Source organism: Anopheles darlingi, chromosome 2 (assembly GCF_943734745.1).
Source record: "Anopheles darlingi chromosome 2, idAnoDarlMG_H_01, whole genome shotgun sequence".
Classification (NCBI taxonomy): domain Eukaryota; kingdom Metazoa; phylum Arthropoda; class Insecta; order Diptera; family Culicidae; genus Anopheles; species Anopheles darlingi.
Window position 1 is genome coordinate 60757134 of NC_064874.1, and position 16423 is coordinate 60773556.

Below are 16423 nucleotides of genomic sequence, written 5' to 3' on the forward strand. Positions count from 1 at the left end.
CCGGAACACGAACCGGAAACGCAGCCTCACCTTCACCAGGCAGTGGCGGTGTTGAAGGGGACATGGGGATGGTTCATGTAATATTGATTAGCTTAATGAAATGGAAAGGAAGTGATTTCGTAATCTGTTCGCCAGCTGAGCAAACGCCAAACGAGGTGCTGCCGCCACTGCTGCGGAAGTTACGGGGATGTCCGTTTATTTCTTTCTGTGTTTTTTTTTCTTCTGTTTCTCAGACCATCACCAAGTCCATTTGTTGGCCGATGGTTGTGGAATGGTTGAAGAGAAGGGCAAGATCATTCGCTCCCTCTCGCTCTCTTGGTTCGCTCACCTGCTCACCAGCAAGTTTGACAAGGAGATTAATGGTAAGCATTAGAAGCGAAATGCACTCGATTTGTGATGAAGGCCGGCGGCGCGACTCTCCACGCTGGGATCGACTTTTGTGCCACCATGATGGAACCGAGGGCCACATTACGAGGTTTACGAGGAAATTGAAACTGATATACGGAGTGAGTTATGTACCGGAAAACTTGTCGTTGTGTTAGGTGATAGTGAGTCCCTTGCGAGGTCATCAGTTTCGGCCGACTGGAATCCATTGCGGTGAACTCCTCGGGCTAATAGAAGTAAGGCTGTAATAATGTGGCGTCTCGGAATGGTTTAGGAGAGGGGCTTGGAGGTTCACGAGAGAGTTAGTTAGGATGATCGTAATTTGACTAATCCTAAACGACATTCCGATTGGCTTCGGGAATGGTTCTTTAGATCGTCCTTATTGAATGATGATCGAGGTACATTCAGATTGATTAATAATAACACAAAAACAGTTTCAACTCAAATGTTTGCCGCTGCTCTGCTGTTTGAAGAAAAAATAAAGAAAAAAATAACGTATGTTTGATTATGCACGGATTGATTAAGACATTCAAGGCACCAATTGGAACAGTTGAACTTCACATCACTGATTTAACTAATGCACTTACAAAGGATAAGCTGATTGTCTTACAAGGCAGTTAACTATATCACAGTGTAGTCAAAGGGAGCTAAAAGACATCGGGAACTGATCGTGATCGAACTAAGGCACTCTCTACGATCAGTAGCTCTCCAACCAAACAGTTGCTTATTCTGGTGGTCTTAACGCAACCAACGCATGTTCGGTAGTCGCCTGTATCATCTTCGATGCACTAAAAAATATTAAATCAAATTCAACCGAGTTCCCACCAGTTTTGAATGCGTACGGAACTGTAGCGGTTATCAACCAACAAGTGACCTCGAACGGCTCACGACAACCACTGCGATTCCATGAGCACTGAACTCAGATCGGCACTAGTAAATGTTGTGGTCAACGAACGGATAAACCGCATCTGCATAAGCTCTCTCTTTACTTTGCTGGCTGATATAGACTTCCTCGAGTTTGGGGCAAAGCGAATCTGTGATGGTCAACTGCTCGGTTTCTCTTAATGCAATGATTCACCACCTCCATACTGGTTTTTATCTTGGTGTGGTGGTATAGAGCCCAAAAATACAATACTGCCTAAAGGGTTGCATTGCGTATTGCTTATCAAACTTGTTTCGGTCTCAGAAATGGTTGCTTCCTGCAAAGCAGCCACGCATTGTAATCGCCTCTCGAACAAACACTCCGCAAACAGATGAATCATAGCTGTAACCGCAGTTTGCTTGGTGGCAGCGGATACACCATTCGCCAACTTCATTTCTTATCGTTCGTTTGTTGCGAGAAACTATGCGCTGTTACGACTACGATGGAGTATAAATTGCTCTTTAGAAAACCATAGGACCACAGTTTCGAATCGACCTCGTTGTTAATTTGTTAGCTTTATATTCGGCGTCAAAAATGAAGCTTACTATTTGTTTTTTATTGTTTTGTGCTACTTCGTACGCAGGTGCAACCAGCAAGAGCTCTGATACAGTGGACGCAACCTCTCAAGCAACGTCGCTGGATGGAATCATGGGATTCGGGCTGGAGCTTATTCTAACAAAGCTAGACCACGTGGATCATCAATTGCGGGAACTTCGAGAACAAATGGACGGTCTCCAAGAGAAAATGGTGAATGTTCCTTTTTCTCACGAGAAGACACCGACGGCTTCGAAGCACAATGCGCTCCCATTTACATCGTGTAGAAACGCGTCATCAAGCGTGTCGGGAGTATACCTTATCAGTGCCAGCAATGCTACTGCACCGTTCAAAGTGTACTGTGAACAGGAGCTATTTGGTGGCGGTTGGATTGTAGTGCAACATCGCTTCGATGGTTCGGTTGATTTTTACCAAAATTGGGACCAATATCGAGACGGGTTTGGTGAGTTAGACGGCGAGTTTTGGCTCGGCCTGGAACGCATGCATCAACTCACGTCGGCCCGTGCACACGAAATAATATTCGAGATGAAGGACATGAAGGGTGCATACGAGTACGCCCGTTACAATGCGTTTAAAGTGGGAAGTGAGAGCGAAAAGTATAAAGTGAAAACCCTGGGATCGCATAGTGGCACTGCGCGCGATGGAATGAGAAGAGGGGAAAAGTTCTCTACGAAGGATCGGGACAATGATGGGAGTTCCGAGTTCCATTGGGCTGTTCATTACGAAGGCGCCTGGTGGTTCAGTTTTTTTGGTGGCGCTGCAAATTTAAATGGACGGTACTCGAATAATGGAGGTGACAAATCCATTTGGTGGTGGAATACCAACAGCAATCGTGGCATATATTTCACCAGGATGATGATTCGCGAGCTGTAAGAATGTTTCTTATCTCACTCCTCCAGTTTTGTAACAAAAGCGAGGCGATAAGTTGTAACAAGTGGCGATGTTAATTGAAAATGATACGAATAAACATGCAGTATAGAGGAAAGTGATTGAAAACGTTTTTTTTTAATTTAAGGCGATGTCTGTTTTCGAGGCCAAACATCCGAAATCCGAAAAACACATACTTCTCAATAACGTTTGCCGATCGGTATTCTGAATTAGTTTCGATTTTACTCAAATTCGACAGCAGTACTCAAATTCATTGGTCCATAGAGTATTTTCATAACTAAGGGATATTGAAATATTTTACTGTATGTGTGTTTGGTTTTGCCCAATAGACTAGAAAGAATGGCATGATGCAATAAGGGTTCCTAAGCCAACTCACACCAACGAGTTCGGGCGCTAAAAAATGGTCATAGCAGCGAGAATATTTGACGATATAAAATTTGCTGTATGTGGAGTTTTTTGTTTAAAAATGGTAGAGAAATATATTATACCACATGTACCACTCAAAACATTCTCCTATTCAGTAGAAGTATATTATGACTAGTATTAGAGGAAAACATCCCGAACCCGTTTAACGTAAGTTTCTTTTATTTTGTATTTTTCATGAATTCAAATGAATGTTTGAATATATCCTTCTTCCCCTTTCATATTTTTCATGAATTCAAATGAATGTTTGTGTTTATCCACGTAAAAAATACCATATATTTTTTAAGCATAAATAAAAATACCATTATTCATCGTGTCTTCAAAATACATTTTTTGTGGAGTCCATCGTAGATCTGAGTTGAATAATCTGAGATAATCGTTAACCTTTGGATAGATAGGAAGTTTTTACAGGTCTTTAGCCTCTATGAGCTTTGGCTAAATTTGCCATTTTTCATATGTTGTATAATTTTGAAATTAGAAAAAGTGTTCTGTACCTTTTTGCTTAGCAAAATTACTATAACATAACTATTAATAAAAAAAAAAAATAGCTCAACCTTGATAAGCTGCGCGATTTAATAAAAATTTATATCTTTGTCAGTTTTGGCTTGATTGTTTAAACACTTTAAACCATACTCTTGAAAGAATCAGCATTCATTTAAAATGTAAATAAAAGTAGTTTAAAGCAATACCTTAGCCCCCTTAAGTCGATTTTTGAATCATAACATCATAAATTGATTTGCTTCGTATGATGATTATGACTTATCATTGTTAATAGATACCAAAGTAACATAATCATTCGTATTTAAGATTGCTCAACTTTATCTATTATTGATATCTCGAATGATAACGGAGTATCTGTTCATTAAAAAAGGATTATCATCTATCCTTTCGAACCTTGTTTAGTAGATTTTCCGGGAGTTTACCCAAAAACACCGGGCAAACATCAATTCAATTCAATTGGATGCTGATTTCTCAGACAGTTGCAAAGCTATAATTGATCCCCATGGGCACCGCATGTCTCACCAGGATGGCACACGCCACTCAGCACACAGCACCAATCAAAAATGTCAAACAACAAATCCGCTACGCTGTGGAATGCCACGAAAGTCTCACGAAAAGGGTAAAAACGCAACCGTGAATCCTCGCAGGGGGGGGGATCCCGGGGTTGGCTAATGTCAACAGATGGGCAGGATTAAAGGTTAAGCTCGTCTGTCGTCTATTGACAAGCGCATAACAACCACACCGCTCCGAGCTGCCGCTGCCGGAGTGTCTGCAATGGTGTCTGGAAAAACAAATGCTAATAACGCCTTGCCGAACGCCGAGCGTGTAATTTGGCTCAACGAATCAGCTTACCGAGAACACCGAGACCCATCTTAAGCCATTTCAAGCGAGCGAGCACATATGTAGCACACAAAATGGTGCCCTGCGTGGTCCTATTTTTGTTGTTAGGTTGTTAGGGAGTGAGGAGTTTGGTTTTGGTCTCCATCAGCGACGAATCGCTGCTGCTGCTGCTGCTGCTTCACATTCGCTTCTCCACCGAGGTGCAGATGTTGGTCACGGTTCGTTTGGCTGCTCACCAACCGCACCGAAATGACAACTTTCATCATAGGTTTCTCGTGGGGTCGGGGGCGAGGGAGTGATGAATGGATCGGAATGTGGAGTTCCGAGCAGGTGGAAAGGGTAGAAACTCAACAACCCGACAAAATGGTGCCCTCTTCTCCTGTTACCTTGCTTCCACGGGGTTCCGCTTCCGGCACCACATCAGAGCAGGCAGTGAAACTCTTAATTACATATGTGTTGCCATGTTTTATCATGTGGCTACCCACCGTATGCTAATGAAGACAAACAGGTTGTCCCGGTAGCGACCAAGGGTTGGTGGTGGTGGTGGCAAAAATGTAAATGAGGAACGCCCGGTATCACTAGGACAGGCTTCCGGTATGAAGCCGTCAGTTGCAGTCAGGTGCACTGCCACGGCACGGGAACGGCGGTGAATGCGGAAGTGTATAGACTCCATAATGAAGATGAAAGTATGTTTCCACGTCTAGCCCATGTTAGAACGGCAGTTCCGTAGTCCAGTCCGTAGCCGACGCCGGTGCATTGGCCGATCATTTCCAATGTAGATGTGGCAAAACATTACTTTCAATGTCGTAAGCTACTTGTCGTGATTGAAAGCTGGCGCAGAACATTCCGTTACATCCGCTCCGGGAAACCATACTGCTGCTCAATACTCTGTAAACCTTGCTAGCTGCTAGAACATGGCCCATCTTGAGTACACACCAATGGGCCACGCGTGGGCTATCGTAGGTTTCGCTTAGCTAAGTTTGTTTGAAAACTGAATCTCACTCTTCGGCCGTGCCCGTGAGGCGAGGCCTTACCTAAATCTCGTTACGGCCTAAAGCTCATTTGTGCGACTAATATTTTCCGTTTTTAGCTCGAATGAAGACCCCCTCCACGTGGGGGCTCCAACGGTGGCCCTAGCGCGATTCATTGCACAACCTAGAAACTCATTTCCGTCTTTCTCAAATTAGGTTTACTTTTCATTGCGAAACTTTTCCGTCGCTCCTGTCGGTCGCTCGGCTCGGCTCAGCTCGGCTAATTAATTGCCTCTCCCTTCGATGGGTTTGAAGTCTCTGTTCCGGGCTCTGGCAACCAGGACGCGGTTGCCGCGGAATCTGTTGAATCTCTGCGCGTTCACAGACAGGCTGACGCTTACTTCCAACACTTCCGGATGCTCCGGTACACCGGACACCAAGAAACATAAGCTTAGCTAAGACGGTCTTGCTGGCGGTGGACGGTGCCTGGGTACAATGATTGTCTCCGTTGTGCGTTGTAGCGTACTTGCTTTTCAGATTCGCAACGGGAACCGACCTCGTCTATCTGTGTGTATCGCGAGGAATGGACTTTCGGGGGATTTTACTTGCACTACGGCGGTGGTGGTTGCTTTGTCGCGGAAGACTTGCGGAAATGCTTACTTCATCTTTCGACGATATCTTGCTAGCTGATTTGGTTTCGGGCCCCGAGACCACTAGGGGGCCCTCGTCCCGGGACGAGCACTTCGAGTTAATTAATTCCGTTTTAGTTCATTAAATTTTCTCGACCAACGTAAGCGTCCTGTTCCCCGACCAATTGCTAGTAAATGTCAAAAAGTTCGTCAGTTAGCGTTCGGGATGATGATGGTGGTGATGATGATGATGGCCGGTCGCAGTTCGGACCGGCTGTTGGTTTTGTTGTTGGTCTAGACGAACTTCCGCTGGGTTGTTTGGGAATGGCGTGAATGGCCTTAACGCAACGGTAAGGGAAGGTAGGGAGCGCGGTTTCGTTTATTTGAGCAAATGAATCGTGTTGGTCGAAGGTCCCTGGAAACGGAGTTGAGTCGTTGTCGTCGAGTGTCTTCATTAGCGCAGCGAACCGGAATGTCATCGTTTTGCTCGAGAGTATTTCAGGGGTTTTTTTACAGTCCGACCGAAGCTTCGCTCCAGAAGCGTGGAACACTCACACCATCTCACCAATCCATCGTCGCATATGCCCGAAGGTACGCGGACTCTCGGTTGTGGAGTGTGGTGTTAACGATTACTCACCAGAAGAGTTAATAATGTTAGAGAACACTCAGCTCACCACAGTCTACCTTTGCGTAGTGGCTAAGGAGTGGCTAAGGAGTGGCTGTCATCTTCTTTAAAAACAATCAAAAGCTCGCTCAATGACGCTCAGACGACCGGTCGGTCGGTCGGTTGAGACGTGCTCCAGGAGCCGGCACACCGTGAAGTGTGGTGTGAATCTGAGCTGCCTTACAATCAGGCGGAGACACACACACACACACACACACACACACACACACACATTTACGTCTCGAGCGGTTGGTGATGGCCTGAGAAAGCGATTCCTTTGTTCACATGACAATAACACGATTAGGTGTCCCTTTCAATGCCAAAACAAACCCCGAGACATCCTTGGGGATTGCTCGAGACTGATGGCTGGGGCGGAACGGGTACCATGGCAACGCAAGCGACTAGAAAGCGACTTCCACCAGCGGCAGCGGAAGTGGAAGATTATCAAGTCCGACATAATTAAAATATCTTTCCATGTCCTTCGATAGGTCGTACAAGAGGGGAAAAGGGAAGAGGAGGGAGGGGGGTGTCGAATGAGTGCGGTGGGATGCTGTGAGCTGAAGAGGATCTCAAGCGCTGGTTGTTCGGATGGTTTGCAGGAAAATAATTAAATTGTCATGTATGTACTCGGAGGCAATCTAATTGATACTTCGTGTGCGTGTGACGTTTGCTGATTGCACCACGACACCGTACACGACAGCATCATTTGAGCCCGGATAATCCTATTAATAGGTATTCATAGCGATATACTTTGGATTGCTTGCTAGAGCTTGAGCACAAGATTAGATAAGAAGGCACGTGAATGCTAAGAAGGTTTGCAGCTTTGTTATCGGTACTTGTTAAACCTGGGTGACGACAGGAGGGCCATCTGCCATTACATTAGCTGTCTGAAACGAACCATTCCTTCAGTTAAAGCTGTCAAATTCTACCGAATTTCGTGTCCGTTGTGCATCTGTTTCGTCGAAAAAAGGGATCGGTATCTCGCATGAACAATAGAGACTCCCTTCTCCGAAATTAATGATAATTTGAAATGGGCTTTTACCCTCCAGAAGATCCCTCCCGAAGGGACACAATGAATATGTGCCACGCAGACTGATGCGTCCTCAAATATTTTAGAGCTACCGGTTCTTGTCATCGCGCGGCTTTTTGTTGTTTAGGTCGATAAAAAAAATCCTAGAAGTAGGCAACAAAGACAGGGGTTCTTGCTCTTTCCGACGGTTTCTGCTTTAACCAAACCTGCGTCTCCTCTTCACAAAAGCCATGAAAATGTAGCCGATTGTGACATTTTCCCACGGCGACGATGTTCAGTTGAAGTTCTGGGCGCGAAATTTTCCTTTACAAACGTGTTTGGGGTGAAAGTTGTAGAGCCGAAAAGATTAATGACCATATGCGCGTGTGTGTGTGTGCCTGTGTGTTGCTTGTCATTGTCTAAGGGCGATTATAATACGGCCGTTGATGAATGATTGAAAATTATGATTTAAAGTTCTAAGGAACCGTTACCAGCACCAACCCACACGCACACGGTCGTCAAGTTGAGTGATTTTCGAATTGTTTTCTGTCGAGATTGTCCCATCTCATTATTCATTTGTCCCAGCTTTTGTTTCATTTTATAGCGGTTAAACAAAGGGATGCGCGTCTTTGTACTAAAAGCGGTCGACTTTATCATCCCTTCCAAATGCCCTTCTGGAGTGACAGAATATATGGTGTTGCAATGGCATATTTGGCATAATGCAATGACTGCATTACTTCTGGAATGGAACCTTTAGCACCAGTCGCTTCTGAAATCAATTAAAGTAGCCTTCGCATTTTCATCACGTCAAACAACACCCAAGATAAATTTATGCTGATTGTGCTGGCGCTTGATTTGACTTTCGGACACTCCCCGGTGGAAAGTCAAAATCCGCGCTCGCGATCGATAGTCAACCTGTTTAAAACCGCCCACCTAGGGTGTGTGCCTTGTGCAAACCTTGCGCATCGCACATTTGCTGCCGAATAATCAACAAAGAGCAGCGCGAGTGCCGATAGGGATGCTGTGTGCAGAGAGTGTTCCATGTTTCATAATCCCACGCCAACCGGCCAGCTCACGGTGGCGCATGTTTGCGTTGCGTCGCGATTGCTGCTCGCTGCAGGTAATGAAATAATTAACTTTACCGAGGACCAGACACAGAAGCTCACACACACACACTGCTCGCGCTTTGGTTCAATATTTTATTTGCTTCCCTCTTCGGCCACCGATCATCCGCCACTTCACACCACGGTGCATCGCATTCCAGGACGGTTAAAGATTACCTACTATCCAGTGGTTCGCGATTCGAAGTATAGCAACACACCATCCTTCGGTCGCGTGATGAGATCGGCCACCTTCTGCTGTTGTTCGCGGGTTCGCGCGGAGCGAATGCGATACTGCCGCAAGATTCCCGACACAACGCTCTTCTCCTCGAGCAGTGCAAACTTCTGGCCAATGCAGTTCCTCGGTCCGGCACTGAACGGAATGTACGCGTATGGATGGCGGCGTTCGGAGCGTTCGGCCAGAAACCGGTCCGGATCGAAGAGCTCCGGCTCGGGAAAGTATCTGCAAAACGAAGGAGGCAGTGAAGCGAAGGGGAAAGAGATGTGTTTCCATTTGATTAGTGCTGCAAGCTGCAAGCCTGGTGTTGTTGCTAGGTAGCTGGTGGCGAGCTGGTTGCCGATGCAAACCTTTCATCACGATGCACATTGTACGTGTGAATGCCGATGATGGTGCGGGCCGGTACGTGGTAACCACCGAGGTTCACATCCTCGCTGAGCGTACGGCCAAAGAATGGTACGGAGGGGTAGAGGCGCAGGGTTTCCTTCAAGCAACGCTCCAGCAGCCGCATCTCATTGAGATCCTGCATCGTGGCTGGCCGGTCGCTACCGGCGAAGATGGAATCAATTTCCTGATGCACTTGCTCCTGGATCTCGGGGTGAAGGGCGAGCAGAAAGAGGGCCCAGCTAATCCCGGCCGTCGTTGTGTCGTGACCCTGGTAGAAAGGGGATGAGCGGAGAAATCAGTTGGTTGAACCGTGGCTACAGTGTGCGCAGGAACTTTAGCAGCAAACCTCGAACATAAATGTATCCACCTCCTCGCGTACGTCTTCATCGGAGAGCGGGGTAGTGTCCGTGTTGGTGGCGCTTTGCAATAGCACATCGAGAAAGGCAAGTCGCCGTTTCCGGCCATACACTGCACCATCCGATGGTATCTCGTGAACCGACGCCCCAGCGTCCAGCGTCTTCTTACGCTCCCGTATTACCTGGAACGATGGTTCGGAGACAATGGATGGCTCAGGAGCTCATTACGGCAAGTGGCCGGTTCCGTGTGAGTGCCCGGTCCCGGGGCCACGGTCAAGCCATAAGTAGCCAACGAACCTGGCGTGTGTAGCCATGCAGTATGTCCAGAAGGGCTTGCTGCTTCCGCCCGAGCGAGGATCGTTTGAAGATCCATTCCGGGTGTAACCACGGCCGCACGAGACGTTCCATAAACAGGGTAGTTAATCTGCAAAAAGCTGGTTTCATTTGAGGACTATCTTGGCTGCTGCTGCTGCTGCTGCTGCGCTGCACTGCGCTTACCCATACACTGCATTCACGTAAGCATTATCTGCTTCGTCGCTGCTTTGTGCGTTTACCTTGACTCCCATGGCCGTTTCTGTGTGTGTGAGCGTGTTAGATAGAAGAGAGATTATCTTTGCGTTATCCGTACAGTAACGGAACAGTAGAACAGCGAGCGGTTACATACCACAGATGATGTCCAGCGCGGCATTTGTTATGAATGGATAGATGTTGATAGGTTTCCCGGTATCGGCGTACGGTTGTAGCCGCTTCACCAGCACGGCCGTATTTTCCGCAAACACCTCACAGAACCCGTCCAGAATGTTGAAATGGAATGTCGGCGTAATGAGCCTTCGGTGCTGAAACCATCGTTCACCTACAAGAGAGCCAGTTTTTAATTGTAAAGTCCGAGTCCGGGCGAGAACGGAGCTGCGTCTACCTTTTGCCGTGAGTAATCCCTCGCCCAGCCAGTCGGCCAGAAAGCGGTACAGAGTCCCTTTCTCGATGTGCTTACTCGAGCTGATGATCTGTTCGATGTATTCGGGCTTGCTGAGCCGTACCTCTGGCGTCATACCGACCCAGATTCGGTGGATTCCATCGTACCGACCCACTCTTCGATCAATTATCGTCGTTATTTCTGCAAAAGGTATGCGGTTAGCTTGTGTGTGTTAGACCATTCGGTACCGGCCGGTGCGTAGCAAACGTCTTACCTTCGGATGTTTTACCGAAAAACATGTACAGCGTTCCGATGAAGGGGTACGCCCGCGGACCCGGAATTTGATCGTAGATCTGCGCGAACCTGTGGCGTTCCAGAAGCCACCTTAGCAACGGGAACAACAGTATCAGAAACACCAGCGTCGTCACCATGGTTGCGGTATGTCTGGTTAGCTCCGACCGTAGTTAACCGGCTCTCCGTTTGTTTACACACCGCGGCGACGCAAAGCAACAGCTCTACTTGACCGTGTCCCGTTCCAGAATACCGGTTTGTTGATGCGTGCGATGGTTTGCGTGAGATCGCTTACGCTTGCGGAGATGCTGCCGCACTATTATCTGTGTGGAGCCGGCGTTTCAGACGCACACCAAATTAACAGCTGACCGCTTTGAGAATTGTAAACTGCGTGACCACAGCGGCTAGTTTGACGTGGATCGATCTGACGCGTGGCTTATGACTGAGGAGGCCGGGCCCAGCTGTGCCGGCTGAATGAACGCCCGGCGTTATCTAATCTGCGAATGGCTGGGTAGGTTTGCTATCAGCTTCATAGACTTCTTCTTGATGATTCGCTTATATGAGGAGTTCACAGAGCGATGAAAAGGTTTGTTTTTTTGGGATTGACGTAATTCAAATTATGTTTTTATGTTTACACGGAATAATATTGATATATCCGTTGATTCGAATACAAAATTGTTTATACTTAAACCAATACCACAGTATGGGTCACAACAAGAGATCAGTATCAATGAATTAAGCAATTTTTGGCAACCATTGCATTTCTTTCGCTTCTCTTGTAATTTTATTGTTGTTTCATTTATTTTCTTTATGATCATCAATTTATCTGTTAATAATCCCTAATCAAGCAGATTGCTCGTCACTTTAATAGTTATCTGATATAGACAAGCGTCTTCTTCTCTTTTTGTGGATTATAACACAACTTTTCTTTTGGTGCATTACAACACATAAATATTGTTCTCTCAAATGCAATTTACATTGCGTTATAGATTATTTTTTCATTTAAATTTCAACTTTGCACAGCTTATTTCAACTAGTGCAGTTGAAAACCATTAAGACAATAATAGTAATGCCGTTCGATTATTTTTTTAATCAAGTTTGACGAATGAAAGGAATGCCCTTTTCTCATATAATATTTTGTTGATATAAGCAGTATTGGTGCATATTTGGCTTTTAATTGCTTCATATCCAAACCATCTGTTCTGTTGATCTTTTGTTCAAGGACAATAATTTGTAACCTTGCTGCATATTCTAGCTATGTCTAGCACGAGAATAATGAAGGCCCGTTCGTGTTCGATTAGGTCGACTGCATTAGCTCGTTAATCTGTGATTTTAGAGAGTATGAAACTTCCAGCAACAGACAAACTGCAAATTCTTGTTAAAACCGGCAAAACGCATCTCACTTCTCTTAACGCTTCATTGAGCATAATCTCCATAATTTATAACTTTACCCTCAACTTATGTCTACTCGAACCGAGCAATGAGATGCACTCTGGCTCAGTGCAGTCAGTGTTGCACGAGCGAGGGTTCTGTTTCAGGGAATAATAACTCCTAAGCCATGTTTATGCTGGGGAAGCTTTTAGAGAGAGAGTCTGCATATTTTACTCATTTAGCACGCTTCATTCGCTGGCCCCTTCATTCGGTTCGGCAGGAACATTCCTGGAACCGTTGCACCATCCTGTGTACTCAGTACCCACCACAACACCCAGAAATTGTGCGCAAAGTTGCGAACGGGGCGGAGGGGAAGGGTTGCATTACTCGGTAACAAGCCATCCTAGCTTCCGCACCATGCTTAGGTATTCCGGACAAGATTTTCGATTCGTCGTTTGCCATCTTTTTCACCAGCGATGTTACTACGTTGGAGGAAGGACAACTTCCGGGAATGCCAGGGTACAGGGGAATCGAATTTCAGTTTGGAAAAGTTAAGTCACTTGCCTTTGGTTCAGTGCCCGGGTACGCATCCAATGTGGAAAACGATAAAGTTACATCCAACAACATCCTCCGGGGCGGGGGAAGTTTTAAAAGCACCGGAGAGATAGAGAGATAGAGAGAGATAGAAGAAGAAAGCGCAACAGTGAGTGCAAGGAATGGAATGGAGCTGCAGCTGGAATTGCGACTCTGTATTATTCGGAATCAGTAATACGAAACTTACGAAACGGTTCCTGCCATCCCGAGTTCCTTCTCCCCTTTGCAGCCAGTCTGGGAACAATCTAATGGTAGTCGGTGCCACAGCCATCGAACCATCAAAAGCTGAATTCATTCGGGAATGGACGGCGATGGCGAAGTCATTTCGTTTGCTGATTAAGTTCAGTTGTTTCCTCGTCGGTCATTACGTCGTGATTTTTGCATTTATCACTCGCTGCTTGCGGGGTGCCAAGAATCCAGTCCTGTCCAGTCCTGGAAACCCGTGGGGTTCGGTTTATGCACTCCTGTAAGCCCCAGCAGCACCACCACCGGTGATGTCATTTCGTAATGAACTCTGGTACTCTGGCCCCCCCCTCTGGCCTGGTGTCGGTGGTTACTCATCATGATGTACCATTTCGGTGTTAATGATGATTAAAACTTTAAAAAAGACAATGCCAATGCCGCCATTCCAAGCGCTCCAGGCCAGGACCAACGGCTCATCAACGGAATTATGCTGGACATCAGCGCCTGGACGTTGCAGTTACGGGCATCTGGTGTCCACGCACCACCATCACCGCTACCAGGAGCGGAGTTGCGATGAGGAGTAGCAGCTCGGTAAATGTTACAAATTGAAAAATTTATCACCACACTTAGCGGAGTGTCACATTGCCCCCCTCTTCGGGTAGCGCGACGTTTACGATGCTCGCCAAGAATTGTCCTTCGAGCGTGCGAAGCATCGCACGCACCGCGATGATGGTTGGTTCCGGTTGTTGACGAGGTGAAGAAAAAGGAGAAGGAGGAGGGGGGATGGAGGAAGTCTCGCGGTTTCCGGGTCTTTGGTAGCAGTACCTCCTCCACTCCCTTCCGAGGGAGCGTTCGATCAGTCCGGGCCACACCCAAGGGCACACTTAATGGGCTGTAAAAGTTGGCATAAAATTTTGCTTCTGCTCCTGGTGATCGCACCCCGTGCGCAATCGGTGAGCCACGCCAAGCCGCGAACGGGACAGTTACGGTGACGCCGAAACGAAACGTGTGCCCGTTGTCCCGGGATCCCGTGGTGGTGCCGGGGTGGTGCTGTAGCAATCTGTTTTGCGACGTTCTGCAATGAATAGGAGATCGGGCCAGGGTCTTCGGAACCCCCTGTGCTCAACAGCACAGACCCCGTAAACCATAGGAGACGGCCATAATGACTCCGTCATCATTGCTGCACACACATACACACACACACGCGCGTAACATCGTCATCGTATTGGTAATTCACTTCGTTTAATGGGGTTTGCTGTTCAAATTGAAGATTTGACGATGCCCGGTAGAGGACGTTCATTATGGTCTCTCTCGTTCTCGCTCTCTCCCAGTCCCCTATGCTTTCGCTTTTACCAGATTAGGGTCCCCCGGAACAAAACAGTAACCACCAAAAATGAGCTAGCTCAGCAGGGAACAGAACCGTAGACCTTCCGCCCTTTTTCTGCAGCTCTAGACCAGCCCATCATCAGGGACAACTAGTTTTGGGGAGTTATAGCTCCGTGTGTGTGTGTGTGCGTGTGCCTGTGTTTGTGTTCCGCCTTATCGGACGGTTGCATAATCCGGTGGACATCTGGTTTTTATCTTCACACCAACAACTCATTTAGTGCCCCCGTGACCCCGTCCTCTCCTCCGTCCTGAACACGCTACGTCCGACAACCAGGAAACTGAATAACCTTTTGTGGTTCTCCTTCTCGTTGTACTTCTCCACGAGCTCGTAATCTCGGGACGTCCTGCACCTTTTTTTCTCCCAGTTCGATGATGAAGTAATCTTCCAGCTACGAAGCGTAGGAAGAAGTGCGACGTTGAGTTTGACTTACGGTCTAGCTACCCGGGGCATCGCCTTAGTAGCGAAGAGCTTGAGATGAATGGCTACTGGGATTAGTATGATAGTTTGAGCATAAGTCGCAACTATAGTTAGTAACCTCCTCCCCTCCCGTTTGTCGCCAACAACAAAGGACCCTTTGAGCTCTGGTAGCGGGATCAGTACAGCTTTGCAAAGGAAGCTCACAATGTACTTAAAGCCTAGTAGTTACAAGAAGAATGTGAGCTAGAGCTTGACTTTCGCCTGTGAGCCCCGGTGTGTCATAATTCACTTCGATGTTTCGTAATTTAATCCTGGCACCGTGGCGCCTACGGCTCTTAAAATCAAGGTCATGGCCGTTGCTTCCGACCACGTCGACGACTAGGGCGAGACTCTGCCGGAAGCGTGTGGCTTGTTGGCGTAATTGAGCATAGCTTGTTGTAGCCCACATTGAAGCGCTGGGGCTATCTAATCCAATCAAACCTAGGACCCCGGTTTTGCGGGCAAATGCGGGCGTCGCGACTGTATAGCAAGACATCAGGCGAGATAAGGCGACTGACAGGGGACAGTAAAAGAGAGAGAGAGAGGGTGAGTGGCAGAGAAGGATAAAGGAGAAAGGAAGCAAACGAACTAAACAGTTGAATAATATCATGCAGGAAATTCAATTAAATGATTGAATTTATCTCATCACAAGCTTCACTGCTCCAATGCCCTGCAGGCACATCCAGCTCTTCTTCTCTGCCAAGTCTATAGGCCTGCAGTTTGTTTTTGCCCTCTTGCTCTTGCTCGCGTTGATTTGAAGGTCGTCGCCATCGGTCGGCCTAAACCCCTTTTTTCCTATTGCTTTTCCTAGGCACCGCCACATGCCGCTCTATGCGATTCTCACTACGGCGTCAAAAGATGAAAAATGATGCTGTGCGTTGCTGGCAGTACTGAGCTGGCGATGGCGATGGCGCGCACATCCGTTCCGCAAAGAGGAAGCATAATTTCCATAATGAAGTAAACATATCTGTTGTTTATCATGATGGACCACGGCTTTGTGCCCGGACGTGCTCACCACTGTTAGGGGCAAGTCGGGCATTCGCCGTCAGCATCGTAATTTGGTGTGGTGCGGCCTCCGGTGTACCGGTTCCGGAAGGTTCCCGATAGTGAAGGTGCTTGCCCGGTACGTGCTCGATGGCAAGTCACGCACTGAATGACCTGGCAAACATCCAGCAGCAGCAGCAGCAGCAGCTTCCGAGCGATGACCATGGATTCGGTCATCGGTCGCTACAGGCCTGAGGTCGGCCTTCTCGAACGCTAGCTACGTCAGGAGGGTTTCGCGTGTAATTAAATGTGTGGATGACATAAGGATAATTACACGAATGTTGTCACATTACATACTTCAGAGCGACAGAAGCAGA

The 16423-nt window shown here is 47.2% G+C and overlaps 2 protein-coding genes across 2 annotated transcripts in view; one reads left to right on the forward strand and one right to left on the reverse strand.

Moving 5' to 3' along the window:
- LOC125959398 (angiopoietin-related protein 1-like) overlaps nt 1–2734 on the forward strand; it is a 65580-nt gene extending 62846 nt beyond the window's left edge. The window contains exons 2-3 of the mRNA XM_049692221.1: nt 234–362; nt 1890–2734. Of these exons, the coding sequence (XP_049548178.1) occupies nt 234–362; nt 1890–2734 (974 nt within the window). The remainder of the gene's footprint in view (nt 1–233; nt 363–1889) is intronic.
- A 6243-nt stretch (nt 2735–8977) lies between these two features.
- Nucleotides 8978–11443, reverse strand: LOC125948052 (cytochrome P450 4C1-like). Its single transcript, XM_049673691.1, has 8 exons — nt 11055–11443; nt 10784–10981; nt 10532–10720; nt 10366–10441; nt 10165–10291; nt 9858–10049; nt 9475–9779; nt 8978–9349 (listed from the first exon to the last, which is right to left on the reverse strand). Exons 1-8 carry the CDS (start codon nt 11209–11211, stop codon nt 9070–9072), a joined length of 1524 nt encoding a protein of 507 aa, XP_049529648.1. The 5' UTR covers nt 11212–11443; the 3' UTR covers nt 8978–9069.
- Nucleotides 11444–16423: the final 4980 nt, after the last annotated feature.

Bases quoted from the DNA above. Each gene is read 5' to 3' on its own strand.
- LOC125948052 (XM_049673691.1), bottom strand. From the start codon at position 11,211: ATGGTGACGACGCTGGTGTTTCTGATACTGTTGTTCCCGTTGCTAAGG. The intron at 10,292-10,365 runs GTAAGCGCAGTG...AGCTTTTTGCAG, and splicing joins TACGTGAATGCAGTGTATGG to ATTAACTACCCTGTTTATGG. The intron at 9,780-9,857 runs GTTTGCTGCTAA...CCTTTCTACCAG, and splicing joins TGGATACATTTATGTTCGAG to GGTCACGACACAACGACGGC.